A 20,415-nucleotide genomic window follows, 5' to 3' on the forward strand; every position below is an offset into this window, starting at 1 on the left:
ACGAGGCCGAATGTGCGTCACAAATTCCGTGACCCCAACGACATCTCTTTAGCGATGTCGTTGCGTGTAAAGCGGACTTTAGGCTCTTATTATTAAATTAGCTGCTATGGTATTTAAAGGGATGGATCACTCCTCAGCATTAGTGGCCACATCGCTGTAAGGCTATGTGCCCACGCTGCGGAAAATGCGCGGATTTTGCCGCGGATTTCTCGCGGAAAAGCCGCGGATTTTCCGAAAATCTGCAGCAGCGGCACTTCCAAGCCATTTCAATGGCATTTTGGAAATTCTGTGTCCATGCTGCGGATTTTTCCGCGGCGGATTTGCCGCGGATTTTGATCCGGAAAAATCTGCAGCATGTCAATTATTGTTGCGGATTTTGATCCGGATTTTGGCTATAGAATGGGGGGGGGAAAAAAATCTGCATCAAAATCCGCGGCAATTCCGCGGTAAATTCGCGGTAAATCCGCACCTTTGAAAAGGTGCGGATTTGCCGGTAAAGTCGCGGATTTTCATGCAGAAAAATCCGCAGGTACATTCTACCGTGGACACATAGCCTAAAACTCATAGAGAAGACTTTTCGCAGATACCTTGTTGTCTTGCTAAATTCTACTAAAAAGGGGGCTGAAAGCCCGTACTTACGAAGCGCTCACTGATATCCTAATCAGGCACGAATACTAATATTCTTTATAGCAAGATACTATTTATTTTAATAGCACATGAATATAATCAATGGTACATAGGCATTTAGAACTATAGTCATAGAAACTTATACAATAACAGAAATATGCATCAACATTACCGTTTGTTGTAGCAATCCTTTCACATCGGAGGGAACTCGAGTTAATGATAAGGAAACAACATGGCATCTTGCATCACAGGAACAGTGCGTACGTACACTTCAATGTCCTGGAAGGTTTCCCTTAACATTAAGCGAGTCCGGTGTAATTTTATAGGAAAACTTTGTAGGTTGTGTTTAAATGGTCACCAGCATGTGACAGCTGAGTCATGTTCATGTAACTTGACCACAAACTGCTGTGGGCACCAGCAGCTTCCTGCACATTTACTTGTACATCCTGCCAGTTGACAACTGACCGACCACAGTTGACCATAGTGTTAGTGAAATATTGCAATGAGCCGTAAATTTCATATGCAAGCTTCCTTAAACCTGTCTTTAAGCCAACCACAAGTTTCCGGTAAGTGGAACTGTAAATGTGACTTCCTCATTATCTTATTCTTTGGTCATAGTGAAATTGGTTATCCAAAGGACATCTCTTTGATACTGAATTATTGATAGGTCAAATAATATCTGGGATCACTCCTATCTTTTGATTATGATTCCTATCTAATCACACATTCTTTCAGTCATATCACATTGGTATCACACTTGTGTAACACATTCTGCTTCTGTGCAGTGCCATTGCCATCTGCTCATCTCCATGAAGTGACCCCCGGGCTCGGTGACCTCTGAGATCCGGTGATGTCACATCAACTTCCAGTTGACCTGACACCACCGAGGCAGCCCCAGTCTTCCTGACTGACTGGGCTGCGGGCAGCGTTTCACCGCTTGTAACAGCCAAGCATCTCACAAGCTCTCTCCTTCGCTGCAGAGCGCCACATGAAGGAGCAATGCTGGACTGTCACGTGCAGTGAAACTGAGCCCACAGCCCAGTCACTAAGGAAGACTGGGGCCGCCTCGGTGATGTCAGGTCAACTGGAAGTTGATGTGACATCACCGGATCTCAGAGGTCACGGAGCCTGGGGGTCATGTGATGGGGATGAACGGACCACAATAGCGCCGCTCAGAGGCAGAATGTACTACTCAAGGTATTTAAGAAAAGCCTTCCCTATGACTTTTACAGTGATGTGGCCACTTATGCTGCATAGTGAAACACCTCTATAAAGAATACTGTCCCCGGGGGAATGAATAGTTTCCTTTTAGCATTCCCACCATATTGAGTTGGTAGTTGAGGTAGTCTAGAACCAATGAATGACGCAATCCTTACATATTCTTTGCAGCAAGAAAGGATGGTTTACAATTAAAGGGATTGTCAACAGCTTTTAAATCCTCCCCCCACCTACCAAATGTCATTATTCAGCAAAAACTAAATATTTTCCTAAATGGCTTTTACTGCCATCAAATGTGTATGCAGGCCTCCCGACAGGTGATGTTGGGGCAGAGAAGGACCTGGTTCCTTGAATTTCAATGACCCATCCTTTTGTGCAGCGGAGGTACAAGCTGCTGTCGTAAGAGTCTGAACCTCTAGTAGAAAACACTGGATAGTTTGGTGTACGTAGGAGGAGCTGGGAGAGAGCAGTTGTTCTGACAGTCTGTATTTAATGCATGTGTATGTGAGCCTTGATAAATAGGTTGTAAAAGGGAGACAATGGTATCTGAGGTGGCAACAGAATGAAAAGACTATTTTAATATTTTTTTTAGAGAGATAATGGACATTCCCTTTAAGTCACGGTAGACTGGAATAGAGTAGACATACCACCAGTCCTCTCTGGGTAGCCTCACCTATTGTTTCTGTCTTGTGTTACCAATCTTTGGCCCTGATTGATCAAGGTCGGCGTTGTTCACACCCGTCTTGATGATGGGGCATGCTGGAGTCACATTCTCCTGATTTATTAAGAGGCGCATATGTAGCGCCCCACGGGACCTGCAGGGCTACTCGTCACTGAGCCAGTGCTATTTGGGGTTGCTGTGAATGACTTGACCCGGCTCCGTGGCCCCATCGGCTACATAAGAGGGTGCAAGGTAACGGGTAGTAGGGGATGGGGGCTTGCTTTGCAGCGTCACCCATGGTGCGCGGCCGGAGATTAGCCGCTTATGCGATATGTTGCTCTCCTCCGGGGCTGATTTTACTGCAGCTGAAATAGTCCAGCTGCCCACAGGTAGAGCGAGCCCCAGGAAAGGACGGTGGTGATGGCGGAAGGGCCATCGGCGCCGAAGCGTGGGGCGGCGGCAAATCAGTCTCACACAGGGGCTGCGGTTCCAGGTCTTTTACTCACAGTTCGTGTGCTGCGCCCTCAGAGTACCGGTCATCGCCGTGATGGGCCCCAGCCGATCCTGGATGAATCAGAGGTCAACACCGGTGTTATGAAGCATGTGAGATCCTCCTCCTTGCGCCTTGTAGTGTGAATCCCTGTGGCGTGAAACTACTTGGGGACCCCAGTGTCCTTGGCTTTAGTTGCCGTCCCATACGCAGGCAGCGCAAAACTTGTTATAAACCTGGCCGTGGCTCCTGTCTCTATATACTGCTGGTGCCCCAGGACTTTTGGTGGTGGGCAATGGGACGTGAAATCCCCCTTCCCTGCAGATTCTAGTAGTCCATCGTGAAGTATGTTCTATCCCAGAGCTCTGCACCCTGTGTGGCACCGGTCCCGAAAAAGCTGTTGGGGCTCACCCTCCGGCTACCGTGTTGATCCTCTGTCTCACTGCTCCACCTGGTCGTCTCCTGCTTCTCTCTCGGTCTGCCCGGTACCCGGTCAGCCCCTCTGAGGGGAGCCTTTCAGCATCCGCCCAGTGGCCTTGCTCCTCTCTGTCTCAAGCTTTTCTCTCTGCTGTGTCCCAGACGGTTCGCTCCTGAAATTGTTCTTAAGTGAAACTGTGTGTGCTCGCTCCCTTCCCCAGGCAGCCCCCAGCTTCCTGATGGCTCACGAGTGCTGGGGAAAACCCGTTGCTATGGTGCCCACCTGCAGTCCACTCTGGCGGGAAACCACCTAAGGCTATGTGCGCACTAGAGCTTTTTACCCGCGGATTTACCCGCGGATTTGCCGCGGAAATTTCTTGAGAAATGTCTGCAATCTTTGTGCAGACATTTCCCAGCAAATTCTATGGTAAAAAAAAATAGCTGTGCGCACTGGTGCGGCTTTTTCTCAAGAAATTTCCTTGAGAAGAATTTCTCGAGAAACTTTCTTGAGAAAATGAATATGTCCATTATTTCCGCAGGTACCCTGCGGATTTCGGCAGTACAGCCTGCAAAAATCCGCAGGGAACCACCCGCGGGAAAATCGCGGTTATTCCGCGGCAAATCCGCATGCGGATTTGGTGCGGATTTTTTCCGGAGGTCCGGAAATCTTTCACTCCCAGAAGTTTCTCAAGAAATTTTCTTGAGAAACTTCACATTTCTAGTGCGCACATAGCCTTAGTGTATTGTGTAACTGCTGACTCATTGTGTTGAGTAAGCTAGAAAACACCAGTGGTTAACCTCTTCTTACCCGGAATAAGTACTGCACCTTAAATCAGCTGCAATACCCTGTGGCGACTGAGCCCCAGGGGTGCCACACATGCTTCTTAATTCATTTGTTGCCAGAAAAGTCCCTCTCGGGTTTCTCGGAGCTGGATGGAATTGGCATGAGACCACCAACAGTTGCAAAATTTTAGCGCATCCTCAGCTTCTGCCAAAATATTGTGACTTTACAACGTTTATGAATTCTGGAAGCAAAACTTTGATTAATCGGGCCCTTTTGAGTTGGTCTTGTCTGAGGCAGTAGGAAAGAAGGACGATTGGTGATTATTCTACACTGCCGGTCAAAGATGATGCCGTGCGTTATTCCAAAAAACATCATTTATGAATTTATACACGTTTCGAAGATTCCTAGTTTTTATTATCCGGAGAAAAGAACACCACAAAACACGTATAAATTAATAAACCAATTTTATTTTTAAATAACACCCAGCATCATCTTTGGCCAGCAGTGCAGAATAACCAGTGGATCCATCGAGGTGAGCATATGATTATCCTCACCCCCCCCCCCTTTTTTTTTTGTGTGGATAATACCCATTGCTCTGTTTTTCCCTCATAGCAGTGACTGAGGCAGTGCAATAGAGATGTCATGACACCCGTAATTTGATTATCCACTAATAAATTGAATGATAAAATTTTGCTTTAGGTCCGGATGAACAGTTAATATGCAATACGGACAGATGATGGTGCCCCAAGGTGGCACAATGGAGGCTCTTGTAACTTGGTGGCAACAAGAAGTCAAGAACTGGAAACATGGAAGCTTCTGAAGCTACAGACTTAGGAGAGTTTATTTTTGAAGGATGTAGGGCAATGTCGTTAAGTTTAATGCTGAATCCTGTGTGGTGATGGCACAGTGGTTTAGCAGATTCGAGTGAGTGGCAGAGCTACATTTGTCAGAGTTCTGTTGCAGAACTGGTAGAAGAGTAGAGCATAGTTAAATCAGTGGCAATACCTTGCTAAAGAAACTAAGGTTAAAGTTGCTGGACTGGCCAAACACAGTGGGTACGGAAAGTATTCAGACCCCTTTAATTTTTTCACTCTTTATTTCATTGCAATCATTTAGGACATTCAAAAAAGTTCATTGTTTTTCTCATTAATGTACACTAAAATAAATTTAGAACTTTTTGTAAATTTATTAAACAAGAAAAACTGAAATCTCACATGGTCATAAGTTTTCAGACCCTTTGCTCAGTATTGCATAGACGCTCCCTTTTGGGCTAGTACAGCCATGAGTCTTCTTGGCAATGATGCAACACGTTTTTCACACCTGGATTTGGGGATCCTCTGCTATTCTTTCTTGCAGATACTCGCCAGTTCCGTTACGTTGGATGGGGAACGTTGGTGGACAGCCATTTTCAGGTCTCTCCAGAGATTTTCAATTGGGATTAGGTCAGGGCTTGTGGCTGGGCCCGTCAAGAATGGTCACAGAGTTGTTCTAAAGCCACTTCTTTGTTATTTTAAGCTGTGTGCTTAGGGTCATTGTCTTGTTGGAAGGTGAACCTTTGGCCAGGTCTGAGGTCCAGAGCACTCTGGAAGAGGTTTTCTTCCAGGATATCTCTGTACTTGGCCACATTCATCATTCCTTCAATTGCAACCAGTCGTCCTGTCCATGCAGCTGAAAAACTCTCCCATAGCATGATGCAATCACCACCATGTTTCACTGTTGGGATTGCATTGGGCAGGTGAAGAGCAGTGCCTGGTTTTCTCCACACATACTGCTTAGCATTATTACCAAAAAGTTCTATCTTCATATCATCAGACCAGAGAATCTTATTTCTCATAGTCTGGGAGTTCTTCATGTGTTTTTTTGCAAACTGTATTCAGGCTTTCATATGTCTTGCACTGAGAAGAGGCTTCCTTCAGGCCACTCTGCCATAAAGGCCCAACTGGTGGAGGGCTGCGGTTATGGTTGACTTTGTGGAACTTTCTCCCATCTCCCTACTGAATCCTCTGGGGGCTCAGTTGCAGTGATCTTGGGGTTCTTCTTTACCTTTCTCACCAAGGCTCTTCTCCCATGATTGCTCAGTTTGGCTGGACGGCCAGGTCTAGGAAGAGTTCTGGTGGTCCCAAACTTCTTCCATTTAAGCATTATGGAGGACACTGTGCTCTCAGGAACCTTGAGTACTGCAGAAATTCTTTTGTAACCTTGTCCAGATCTGTGCCTTGCCACAATTCTGTCTCTGAGCTCCTTGGGCAGTTCCTTTGACTTCATGATTCTCATTTGGTGTGACATGATTTGGAAAGGCACACACCTGTCTATATAAGACCTCACAGCTCACAGACCAAGTCCTATAAGTTTAATTAAACACAGCTGGACTCCAATGAAGGAGTAGAACCATCTCAAGGAGTTTCACAAGGAAATGGACAGCATGTGACTTAAATATGAGTGTCTGAGCAAAGTGTCTGAATCCTTATGACCATGTGATATATCAGTTTCTCTTGTTTAATAAATTAGCAAAAATTTCTACATTTCTGGGGGGGAGTTCTGTCACAATGGGGTGCAGTGTACATTCGTGAGGAAAAAAAAGAACTTTTTTTGAATTTACTAAATGGCTGCAATGAAACCGAGTGAAAAATTTAAAGAGGTCTGAATACTTTCCGTACCCACGATGTCTCTGGCCCATGGAGCATCTGTGGGGCCTCCTGAAGTGGAAGGTGGATGAGCGCAAGGTCTCTAACACGCACCAGCTCTGTGATGTCGTCATGTAGGATGGAAGAGGTCAACGACTCCTATGAAGCTCTAGTGACCTCCATGCCCAAGAGAGTTAAGACAGTACCTGAAAATAATGGTGGTCACATAAAATATTGACATTTTGGGCCCAATATGTCCATTTTCACTGAGAGGTATACTCATTTTGTTGGCAGCAGTTTAGACATTATTCAGATATAGCACCAAGGGAGGATAAATATTAAAATATTTTTAATGTTCCTAAATAAGATTCAGGGTAGCACATACATCCTACAGTGGAATAAAAACCTTCAAACAGTTACCCACATGAGGGAATGCATAAGAAGAACAGATGGATATAGTGATAGTAATCACCTATGTCCCAACCACTTCTGTAAATGCAAAAAACAACCTCAGGGCACAAAAAATAGGGAGTATCAGTCCTGAACATACATAGAGAGTGGTCCTGTAAGACATTAGTTATGCTCTCATCATCATACAAACATTATAAAACGGGCGGACATAGAACCTTCTCACCCATTCAGCAGATGGGTCCTGTCCGTAGTAGCCTCAGCGTCCTTGGATGGTGCTGTCAGTGGGCATGTTGATTTCACATGGGGAAGATATAATCATCCAAAACAGCTCCTGCACTTACAAGAGCAGTCCACACCAGACCCTCACTGTGGCTGGCCCTCTTCTGCCCAGTCATGTCTCCCGATGCGTTTCACCCAACACATGGGCTCACCAGGTGAGGTAAAAACTGCACACCGTTGTTTACACAGGGTCACTGAATAAGTACCCCTCACGTATGCAGTAGACTGTCATAGACAGATGGGCAGATGAGGGGCAGCCACAGAGAGGATCAGGTGTGGACTGCCCTTGTCAGAGCGGGAGCTCTCGGGTTCAGGATGATTATATCTTCCCCATGTGAAATCAAAATGCCCACTGACATCACCATCCAAGGACACTGAGTGTGTATGTATATACTGTGTGTGTGTGTGTGTGTGTGTGTGTGTGTGTGTGTGTGTGTGTGTGTAAAATTATCAAATATATAATATTCAGTGTAGTGTAGTACCCAGCGTTGCTGTTTCTCTGTTTCTTTTCCAGTCTGTCTGTTCCCCTCTCTGTCTGTCTCTCTCTGTGTCTGTCTCTCTATCTCTTTGCCTGGCTTTGTCTGTCCTCTTTCCCTGTCTGTCTCTCTCTTTCCCTGTCTGTCTCTCTCTTTCCCTGTCTGTCTCTCTCTTTCCCTGTCTGTCTCTCTCTTTCCCTGTCTGTCTCTCTCTTTCCCTGTCTGTCTCTCTCTTTCCCTGTCTGTCTCTCTCTTTCCCTGTCTGTCTCTCTCTTTCCCTGTCTGTCTCTCTCTTTCCCTGTCTGTCTCTCTCTTTCCCTGTCTGTCTCTCTCTCTTTGTCTGTCTCTTTGTCTGACTCTTTCCCTGGCTACATTATGACATGCCAACATTCCATTTAAGGGCGTGCCTGTGCATTTTTCTGAAGTTCTGGCTGCATTGTGGCTCCCAGCTCCATTGACTTTAATGGAGGCAGGTTTTTTGTCGTTTAACTGTAAAGCGCGGGGTTAAAATTTCCCTTCAAAACAGTCTATTTCCTGAGTCAAATGGGGTGTCTGTGAAAATTTTTGTTTGTAAATGTGACGGTGCAAATTCCTTTAGCAGACATACATACACATACATACATACACTCAGCTTTATATATTAGACAGATATCTATATATATATATATATATATATATATATATATATATATATATATATATATATATATATATATATTAGTGCCTACAAATAGTATTCAACCCCCTGCAGATTTAGCAGGTTTGACAAGATGCAAATAAGTTAGAGCCTGCAAGCTTCAAACAAGAGCAGGATTTATTAACAGATGCATAAATCTTACAAATCAATTATTATACAACCCCTAGGTTTAATATTTTGTGGATTAACCCTTGTTTGCAATTACAGCTAATAATCGTCTTTTATAAGACCTGATCAGGCCGGCACGGGTCTCTGGAGTTATCTTGGCCCACTCCTCCATGCAGATCTTTTCCAAGTTATCTAGGTTCTTTGGGTGTCTCATGTGGACTTTAATCTTGAGCTCCTTCCACAAGTTTTCAATGGGGTTAAGGTCAGGAGACTGACTAGGCCACTGCAACACCTTGATTTTTTCCCTCTTGAACCAGGCCTTAGTTTTCTTGGCTGTGTGCTTTGGGTCGTTGTCTTGTTGGAAGATGAAATGACGACTCATCTTAAGATCCTTGATGGAGGAGCGGAGGTTCTTGTCCAAAATCTCCAGGTAGGCCGTGCTATCCATCTTCCCATGGATGCGGACCAGATGGCCAGGCCCCTTGGCTGAGAAACAGCCCCACAGCATGATGCTGCCACCACCATGCTTGACTGTAGGGATGGTATTCTTGGGGTCGTATGCAGTGCCATCCAGTCTCCAAACGTCACGTGTGTGGTTGGCACCAAAGATCTCGATCTTGGTCTCATCAGACCAGAGAACCTTGAACCAGTCTGTCTGAGTCCTCCAAGTGATCATGAGCAAACTGTAGATGAGCCTTGACATGACGCTTTGAAAGTAAAGGTACCTTACGGGCTCGTCTGGAACGGAGACCATTGCGGTGGAGTACGTTACTTATGGTATTGACTGAAACCAATGTCCCCACTGCCATGAGATCTTCCCGGAGCTCCTTCCTTGTTGTCCTTGGGTTAGCCTTGACTCTTCGGACAAGCCTGGCCTCGGCACGGGTGGAAACTTTCAAAGGCTGTCTAGGCCGTGGAAGGCTAACAGTAGTTCCATAAGCCTTCTACTTCCGGATGATGCTCCCAACAGTGGAGACAGGTAGGCCCAACTCCTTGGAAAGGGTTTTGTACCCCTTGCCAGCCTTGTGACCCTCCACGATCTTGTCTCTGATGGCCTTGGAATGCTCCTTTGTCTTTCCCATGTTGACCAAGTATGAGTGCTGTTCACAAGTTTGGGGAAGGTCTTAATTAGTCAAAAAAGGCTGGAAAAAGAGATAATTAATCCAAACATGTGAAGCTCATTGTTCTTTGTGCCTGAAATACTTTAATACTATAGGGGAACCAAACAGAATTCTGGTGGTTTGAGGGGTTGAATAATAAATGACCTCTGAATAAACTTTTCACAATTTAAAAAAAAAAAAAGAAATAACATTCTTTTTTGCTGCAGTGCATTTCACACTTCCAGGCTGATCTACAGTCCAAATGTCACAATGCCAAGTTAATTCCAAATGTGTAAACCTGCTAAATCTGCAGGGGGTTGAATACTACTTGTAGGCACTGTATATATATGTGTGTGTATATATAATATGTATATATGTATATATAATATGTGTATATATATGTGTATGTGTGTATGTATGCATGTGTGTATGTATGTATGTGTGTGTATGTGTATGTCTGTATATGTGTGTGTAGGTATATATATATATATATATATATATATATATATATATATATATATATATATATATATATATACATATATATACATATATATATATATATATATATATATATATATAACACACACACACAACCAGTACAAATTCAGGTTCTACATAAAACAGCATGTTCTAGCGACTTTGGCCATGGTGACTGAAATCTTTGCTTTTAACTCTGTAATATTGTTTTTCGTGTGAAGAAAATGATTTAGAGGAAACCAGGGATACAAGAAAGCGGAGAGGGGCGAAGAAATGAATAGCAATTTGTATCTCCTATTCTCTGTAAGTCTCGAAGGACGACTCATGCAATCATTTGTAACTGTCGCTGGAAGCACACAAGAGGTTTGATAAGACATTGGGGGTGGTTTGATGTAACGCGGAGCTCTAGTATTCATTATTTTGTGGTGTTTATTATAGCGCAGATGCACATCCTAAGGAAATAATTTTACGCCGAAACCATTATAACAGTGTAATGGTATTCACCAGCCGCATTACTAAATACGCTCCCACAAACTCAACTTTAATAACGGCATTGCTCACTGTCAGATAACCGACCTCCTCGAGGTTTTCACTGTAAATGTATTGTGAGCACAGTGTAAGCTAAGTTATTGCTGCCCCATGGAGGCTTCTGGGAATATTCCAGATAAAGGGTATTTACAATAAAATAACAGAATATTTTAATTTAATTTTAAGTTTTTATTAATGTTTGAAAATGGCTAGTAAAAAAAAAAAAGAAAACTTATTTTTCATTTTTTAAGACGCACCTGATTATAAGATGCACCCAAGATTTAGAGGGGAAAAAAATAAATATGGGGTATGTCTTATGATCCTGTGGTGTTTTACTGGGCGGGGACAGCAGCGGTAGTGGAGCAGGGTGGCAGGAGGAAGGGCGGTGGGGGGAGTAGGGCATTACTGCAGGCGGTGCAGCAGATGTACCTGATATTTGCTGCGGGTGCTGTGAAGCAGGAACATCCAGAAACTGTCGGCGGTGTGGGCTTCCAAGAAATGGCACCCGTAGTCGGTGCGTGCGCAAATTGAGCTATCTGTTCAATGAGAGCCGAGATCTCATCTGCACATGCGCCACCTCCGGGTGTCATTTTCCTAAAGTCCACTGCTGGGAGATGAATGGGCCGGAGGTGGCGTGTGCACAGATGAGATCTGGATCAGAGAGCTCAATCTGCACACGCGCCGACTTCTGACGCACCAGTTTTTGAAGCCCATATCATCAACATTTTCAAGATGGCCTTTGCCTCACCGTCCGCAGTGACATCTAGCACCGTTCTCAGCAGTGACTCTGCCCCCTGTGACCATTCTCCAATTCTCCTTCAAGTTACATTGAGCTTATAAGACAGACCCCTCATTTTCCTCTCAAATTTTTTGGGGGAAAAGTACGTCTTAATCTGAAAAATATGGTAATCTTGAAATATTCACATTAGGCTGGAATTTCTACCATTGTGCAACTTTACTGTGTAGATTGAGACATTATTAGCAGAGCATAAAGTGAAAGCCTTTACTGAGGCCTAGGTAAGGCAGAATAGTAAAACTGAGCCGTACATATAAATAAGGCTTTGTAAGTCTTTTCCTGAAACTCCCTGGTACCCTGTTTCCCCGAAATTAAAACTTATATTATATTATCTTTTGCTCCGAAAGGTGTGGGTTAGGGCTTTTTTTCAATGAATGTCTTTTTTTTTTTTCATTAACAACAATCCACTTTTATTCTTGAACAAAAATCATCATTTATTCAAATATATTATCATGTCATCACACACTGCACATATGGTAAATACCAGCCTGTCTCCTCTTCAGTCCCTCTAGACTCCCACAGTTATACTAAAGAACCTTTGCTGACTTCATGGTTACATGACCGTGATGTCACCAAAGGTCCTTAAGCAGTCTTAACCTCGGAATAAAAATGCTGGAGGTCCCTAATAGTGGGGTCCATGAGAATTGGCCCAGTATGCCCGCTCTTCCCTCTAATGCTGTCCCTACATACTAGCCTGTCTCCTGTTCAATTCGTTTAGACTTCTGCTGTTAAAGAACCATTGGTGATATCACAGTCATGTGATCATGTCACCAGAGGTCCTAAACAGTCTTGAACTCAGAATAGAAATGCTGGGGGAATCTAATCAAGTGGAAGCCCAGGGCAATTGTCCAAAATACTCCCACGCAACCTTTTAACACAGACATTGACTGTAACTACAGCTTTTGGAGTAGGGCTTATATACCAAGCATACTCTAAAAAAAAAACCTGCAAAATCATGCTAGGGCTCCTCTTCAGGCTTAGGGCTCCTCTTCAGGCTTAGGGCTCCTCTTCAGGCTTAGGGCTCCTCTTCAGGCTAGGGGCTCATGTTCAGGCTAGGGGCTCATGTTCTGGGAAACGCTGTATTTGGTGTAGAGGCTGTACTCCAATGGTTTCTGTAAACTGTACAAATCTGTGATATTATTCGCATGAGGTGATATAATTCACTCTGCTTATGTCCAATTGATCATCCCAACCTTTGGTAGAGTCCACCAATGTTTTCTTTGCTTTTTTGTACCTGACACAACCTCACTCTGTGTGCAAAATATGCAGAGTATGAGGGCAACTTTTGTTTTGGAGCATCCATAATAACCTCAGGAGCTACAGACCTGAATTGGATCATAATATTTCATTTGGAGGTGTCCATTTCCCAAAATCCTGAGGTTTTTCTCTCAGTGGACTATTAAGCAGTTACTGGCAAAATTATATTGGAATATAATAGTTTATGGCACCTGGTAGAGATTTCGCTTCTGCGTAATTAAGCTCTGTCTCTGGAGTTAGGTGATGAGTGAGGTTTTGAGATGCGCCACCATGATTGAGCACAAATTCCCACATTATACAATTGAGGTGTTGGCTACAATGCGGCCCCGATTTAGATCCCGTGGTCAATCACCTTTAGGACCTCATACACATTAGAATAAAGCTGGCCAACCATGCTGTTATTGGTGAGATCAGCCGACCTTTTGATGTGATGAGGTCTCCCAACTTTTTCCCGATAGGTAATGTTGGGGGGAGAAAAGGATCCTGCCTGTTAAGTTTCCGTGGCTGATCTTTTTGTTTTTTCCTTGAGATGAACCACTACCAGAGGAGTCTTGTAGCTGCTTTCATAGAGCACACAGTAACGCTTGGGTGAGATGACCACTCCTGTGTAAGGGTTGGAGGAATGACCATACGGCCGACAATTATCCAACGTATATGAGGCATTTAGGCGTGTGACTGCTTTATGTTGTTAGTAGTTTATGAAATCATTTTCTCTAAATGTCATTGTCATTTTTCTCCAGGTGTACCCAGAGTTACAGATAACCAATGTGGTGGAGGCTAATCAACCCGTCACGATCAATAACTGGTGCAAGAGGGGACGCAAACAGTGCAAGAGCCACACTCACATTGTGGTTCCATACCGGTGTTTGGGTGAGTGTACATTACTTTTTTTTTTTTAACACTTTCTATGGCTGATATTATGAACCTTTCACTGTTTCGCTGTACCTTCACGTGCACGGCTTCATCTTTGCGACAAGCATATGCTATTGGCAGGATCAATCAGGTAGAACAGGAAAGTCCAGTTCAAAATAACAGTTTCTTCTTTATTTCTTGAGAATTTCAAGTACACAGGATATCAAAATAAATATATTAAAATATTTTAATATCCCGTGTACTTGAAATTCTCAAGAAGTAAAGAAGAAACTGTTCATTTGAGTTGGACTTTCCTGTTTTACTTGTTCAACAATGGGGGGGCCATTGTCCGAGCAGACGGTGGATACAGAAATGGTGAGCCGGATTTGTTGCTACTATTTCAATCGGGTAGACCCAAAGACAGGACGTTCAAGGTGGAAGAGGAAGCCTTGGGGCATCTTTTTTGTTTTTCACAATTACGTACTTTCTGTTGCTTTTGGCCTCACTTTTTCTGTGACAAAGCTCCAGATCCCCTGCATAGATATCAATGTACAATAGAGCATCCTTGTTGCCCACCGCCACCAATAGATGAAGCCTTTAAGCGTGAAGTATCATTTCTTAGATGAGTTGGACAGGCAAATGTGGCCACTTCCACTCTCCATCCCTCCTTGACTCCACCAATGTCTACGAAGGTGATTCAGGCTAGCATGAAAACGCCAACAAAATTTGTACCAATTTAATGTTACACAGAAATTATGAAACTTTTCAAAGCTTTTGAACAGCTTTTCTGCCGTAAAAGCTTTGAAGAATGCTTGGATCGTTAAAATGAACTGTGGACCACTTCTCCTCTGTCCACACAACATGCTCCTCACCAAAGATGTGTCTAGCCTTTTAATTATTTTTGCTAAGTAGAGGTTTGGTTGCTGCAGAGTGGGCTTTCAGTCCAAATGCTCTTAAACATCGTGACAATGTATGACGAGACAGATCCTTACCCTGTTCAGTGTTGAACTGGCGAGCAATTCCAGCTGCAGTGTTTTAAACGATTACCCATGGAGATTCTCCACATTATCCTGTTCTATCTTGAATTTGTCTTTCGAGGGTGACCAGCTTTCATGGGGGACTTGATAGAGTTTTGTGATGTTGTAAAGATGAAATATTCTCAAAATCATAGACTTGGAACAACTTTTAGGAAATTGGAACAACATTTAAGAAATTGTGTGCTGCTCTCTAATTTTGATCTCCATGTCAGTACTGAGTAGTGATACACTGGCTATAACGTAGCCGCACTCTCCGACTCTGCCTTTATCGCTCCCTCTTCTTCATCCTTATCCATAGAACTCTGTGGGCAGCATGTAACCTGATCGTTCAGTGAGATGATAATCTGTCTCCTCTCTCAACTCAGATTTTACTAGAGATTTTGAGTGAATGAGTTTGGGATATTGGAGAAGGATAAGGAAAAGCTCAGAAGTGGAGAAAGAAGCATTTTTTCTTTGTGAGATATATGACAAAGTTTACTATAGGATCGATTCATGCAAAGTTTGTGGAAATGACCATGACCATTTACCTGTATGGCTATGTCGGGGATTTTGCACACTTTAGCCGAAGTACTGAGATTATTTCCATTTATCAAAAGAGGCTGGGCAACCATTCTCTGTAAACTGGATGATGACTAGTAGAAATGACTTGGTAACAAAAAGGAGACAGTTGTACCCTGTAGTGCTAAGATATGTGGAATAATTAATCGGGAAATACAGACCTGAATTACTATGAAAAACATGTAAAAATTGAGATACTTGGCACACAAAAATGGCCAGTCTTATGTGAGCCCAACAGCCAACGGCAAGGCGACTTATTTTTGTTGGCCCCTGCCTACTCTAATTAAAACCGCTCCAATTTATGGGCGGATAAGAACCTGCAAATGAAGAAAAATTAAAATCTCTGCAGGCCGAAGAGCAAGAGTGCTCAATCAGAAGGCATAACCCTGTAATCTAAGAAAGACTGATGGCACATCCTACCTTTCTAATGTGAACAAGGGCAAACTGAACATGAAACATATTAACAAAAAGGAGACAGTTGCACTCTGTAGTTCTTAGATCTGTAGAGCAATAAATATGGGAATATAGACCATGCATTACTGCTATGAAAAATGTAAAAATTGAGATACTTGGCTGACAAAAATGGCCAGTTTTATGTGAGCCCAACAGCCAACGGCAAGGTGACTTCTTATTTTCTTAGTAGAAATGACTGCCATATAAAACCAACACCCACTTCTCAGATTTCTCCAATTTTTTTATTTTTCTGTCCAAATAAATATATTTATGGAAATGCACGAGGGAGCGCAATGGGGACACATAAATCCGCCTTCCTGGTCAATGTCATTTTTTGCTCGTTGGAATGGCCGACAGCAGTATTGTCCTAGTGTGAAAGTGTGTTTGATTTTTCTCATATGAAGAAAATAAACTTTTGATGGTTCTGTGAAGAGAGGTCCTGCTGGGGCAAAGCGCTGACATTAAATTCTCGTTACCGTCTCATGCGGAAGGGTGTTTTATGTGGGTTTTAAAACGCCCTATGCAGAATATCGCTGGCAGCATGAAATCTGTTTCTTTTATTACATGTCGCCTTGATTTATCTCAACTGTCTCCGTTTTATGACACCTTAGAAAATATCCCATCATAACGTGTGATTTATGGCGCGGCGTTATTGAGATTCTCGTGTGCCGTTATTATCCCGGTATTTCCGGCTGGAGCTGTAATTATTTTCACAATTACTTTTTAATGCACAATAAACTCAGTTTTTGGTCTAAAAACTAATGACGATAATGAAGTAAAATGATCGTTTTTCCATATAAAACTGCTATATTTTTTAGAATTAGTAATAAGTTTGCAATCCCGGTATCTCCTCGCAAAGAATATGCAGTTTAAGCCCTTTTTTTTTCCACAAGCCGATAATAACCGAAGGAGGTTTCATAACCGCGTTCCATCCCGGTCACCGGTCCATGGAAACTCGCCACCAATCAGCCGAAAAATGAGCAAAACAATCATTTGTTGGCTGATTGGATTGTTCTCGGCAGAACATTTGCGTAAATGAGAAATTTGTACCATCATGTGTGAACAAGCGCTGAAACAAGTAGCGAGTTCAACGGCGCTCTTTGGGAACAGAAATCTGCTTTTGTGCATGAACCATTAGGGTTTTTTATTTTTGTATCCTATACAATTAAAGAAAAAATTCTCAAAAATCTTGTGATTTTAATTAATAATAATTTTATTCATTTATATAGCGCTATTAGTTCTACAGCGCTTTACATACATTGGCAACACTGTCCCCATTGGGGCTCACAATCTGTAGTCTCTATCTGTATGTCTTTGAAGTGTGGGAGGAAACGGGAGAACCCGGAGGAAACCCACGCAAACACGGGAAAAACATACAAACTTCTTGCAGATGGTGTCCTTGGTGGGATTAGAACCCAGGACCCCAGTGCTGCAAGACTGCAGTGCTAACCACTGAGCCACCGTGCCGCCCTTGATTTCGACAGTAGGTTTTATTTCCTGTTGAGCCCATGAACATCGCAGCAATAGACTGTGTGTAAGGGCGCTTTAACACTTGCGTTAAACGGCATCCATTGCTATCCGCCGCCTTGAGGAATTACGGTAACCGTTGCAGGAAACCGTTTATTCCTCATAGACTTCTATTAGCTACGGATAGCAACGGATGGCCTTGCGTTGCATCCGTCAGCCGACGCTGCGTTGCATCCGCCTGACGGATGGAACGCTGCATGTAGCGTTTTTCTGCGCTTGGCGGACTGGCAAAAAAACGCAACCTGCAGAATTCCATCGGCATCCGTTGTTTTTATAATGGACGCCTATGGTGGCGGATTCCGTTAGAATCCGTCATTTGATGGATTCCGTTAACGCAGCCGTCTTTACACAAATTCGCCTGCCCAGATGTGCAAGGTCAAGAAAAAAAACACTATAAGGGATTGCGTTATTTTGTACGATCCATTCCATCCATTGTGCAACTATATGCAACGCATCTGTTTCATTCGTCACACTACGCGCTATCTAACGGATGCTGTTTAACGCAAGTGTGAAAGCGCCCTAAGACACTCATGAAATACCGTATTTTTCAGATTATAAGACACACTTTTCCTCCCAAAAATTTGGGAGGAAAATAAGGGGTGCATCTCATAATCCGAATGTAACTTACCGGGCAGTGGTGAAGAATGGTCACAGAAGGTGCGAGGTGCTGAGCGTGCGAGGTTCTGCAGCAAAGTGTGCAGGGTTTAAAGATAAGTGTGGCATAGTTTCAACACAATTACATAGTGGTGATAACTGTAATTGTTTAATTTTATTAGGGAATTGTTTGTCTGTTTGTGATACTGTTAAAAAAGCAAAAAAAAAAAAAAGTTTGTCTTGGGATTTAATCAGTAGCATTAGTCATGCCTGTTTCTAGAAGCTTCTGGCAGCTTCTGGAAGTCCTGTAGAACTATATTAACCTGCCAGATCAAGCGAGGTGCTGAGCGTGCGAGGTTCTGCAGCAAAGTGTGCAGGGTTTAAAGATAAGTGTGGCATAGTTTCAACACAATTACATAGTTTGACACAAGAACATAGTTTGAATTTATCCTTATACGTTTCCCATTGGGTTTTTTTATTTTTTTTTTCTCTTTGTTTTTCTACTTTACTGTTTATCCCCATTTGATAGGTGCTCCATGGACAATGCTACCAGGTGTGTATCTTGTCAGATGTATGCATGCCTTGAGCAGCCGTTTGAGGGTGACTATGTCTGCACTCGATGCAAGCATGTTGCGTGTTTGGAAGCCAAGATAACTGATCTAAATAAGCAGCTTGCAACTCTCAGGGGCATTGCAAACCTGGAGAGGAGTTTAGAGCTCACTGAGCTTTCTCTGGCTGGGGCCAGTGATATGGAGGAGGGTGGAGGTGGAGAAGATCAGGACCCAGAGGTAGGTAGTTGTGTAACAGAAGAAGAGGTAGGGGAAAAAGTGTCAGGGAGCCTAGTCCAGACCTGGCACAACAGAGTAAATATGCCTGTTTGGCTGATATCAGGAATGAAGGGCCTGGACTAGGGTCACTACAGCAGGACGTTGCTCCTAGCAACCAGGAAAACAACTGCTGTAGGAAGGAGGGAAATAGGAGTGCAGCAAAGCCCAGACAGATGTTAGTGGTAGGGGACTCTATAATTAGGCGGACAGACAGGGTCATCTGTCGCCGAGACCGTGAATGCCGAACAGTGTGTTGTCTGCCGGGTGCTCTGGTTCAGCATATTGTGGGTCGGATAGACAGATTGCTGGGTGGGGCTGGGGAAAACCCAGCGGTCATGGTGCACATTGGTACTAATGACAAAGTTAGAGACAGGTGGAAGGTCCTTAAAAATGATTACAGGGAACTAGGAGAGAAGCTGAAGTCCAGGACCTCCAAGGTGGTGTTTTCAGAAATACTACCGGTGCCACGAGCGTCACTAGAAAGACAGCGGGAGCTTAGGGAGATAAACACGTGGCTTAGAAATTGGTGCAGGAAGGAAGGGTTCGGGTTCATGGAGAACTGGGCTGACTTGTCAGTCGGCTACAGGCTCTACGGTAGGGACGGGCTGCACCTCAATGGGGAAGGTGCAGCTGTGCTGGGGGAGAAAATGGTCAGACGGATGGAGGAGCTTTTAAACTAGGATCGGGGGGGAGGGAGGGTAGTGGAGCAAAAAAGGGGATAGATAGAGCAGATAGAGACAGTGAGATGGTAGGGGTCAATGAAGGATTAGGGGGGGATGGGACATGCAAGGAACGTAGGGAGGCTAGGAGTAATAAAGGTGTTAATAGGATTAAATGTCTACTGGCAAATGCAAGAAGTCTTGCAAACAAAATGAATGAATTGGAGACTCTTATGTCAACCATGGATTATGATGTGGTGGGCATTACGGAAACCTGGCTGGATGAAAGCCATGACTGGGTGACAAACATACAGGGTTATAGTACATTTAGGAGGGACATGAAAGACAAAAAAGGTGGTGGGGTGTGTATATTTATCAAATCTAACCTAAAACCTGTGTTGAATGATGACATTGAGGGGAACAGCAACAATGTAGAGTCAGTATGGGTAAATGTACATGGGGAGGGGAATAATGGAAAAATGCTAATTGGAGTTTGCTATAAGCCTCCTAACATACCTGAACAAATAGAGGGTGAAATGCTGGAACAAATTGAAAAGGCAGCTAATAATAATAATCAGGTTCTTATTATATTTCAACTATCCAGACATACAGTGGGACATAGAATCTTCTGGTTGTGCTAAAAGCTGTAAGTTCTTATCTACCATTCAAGACCATTTCCTCTCTCAGATGGTAGGTGAACCGACCAGGGGAGATAATTTGCTAGATCTGGTCCTGTCAAATAGACCGGATACAATTTCAGATCTACAGGTCCGGGATCACTTGGGCACCAGCGATCATAATATGGCAAGCTTCAACGTAATATTCAATAGAACATTTCAAAGGGGAAATGCTAAAACCTGGAATTTTAGGAAAGCTGATTTCAACAAATTAAGGGAAGAGCTTAAATGTGTAGATTGGGACAAAGTCATGGTAACTGGGGATACTGAACATAAAT

The 20,415-nt window shown here is 43.5% G+C and overlaps 1 protein-coding gene across 3 annotated transcripts in view; it reads left to right on the plus strand.

Annotated features, from left to right (window-relative positions):
* APP (amyloid beta precursor protein) overlaps positions 1-20,415 on the plus strand; it is a 365,769-nt gene that overhangs the window by 160,458 nt on the left and 184,896 nt on the right. For all 3 annotated transcript variants that reach the window (XM_075335061.1, XM_075335059.1, XM_075335060.1), the window contains exon 3: positions 13,694-13,823. In XM_075335061.1, the coding sequence (XP_075191176.1) occupies positions 13,694-13,823 (130 nt within the window). The remainder of the gene's footprint in view (positions 1-13,693; positions 13,824-20,415) is intronic.

The sequence above is a fragment of the Anomaloglossus baeobatrachus genome, chromosome 2 (assembly GCF_048569485.1).
Source record: "Anomaloglossus baeobatrachus isolate aAnoBae1 chromosome 2, aAnoBae1.hap1, whole genome shotgun sequence".
Taxonomy (NCBI): domain Eukaryota; kingdom Metazoa; phylum Chordata; class Amphibia; order Anura; family Aromobatidae; genus Anomaloglossus; species Anomaloglossus baeobatrachus.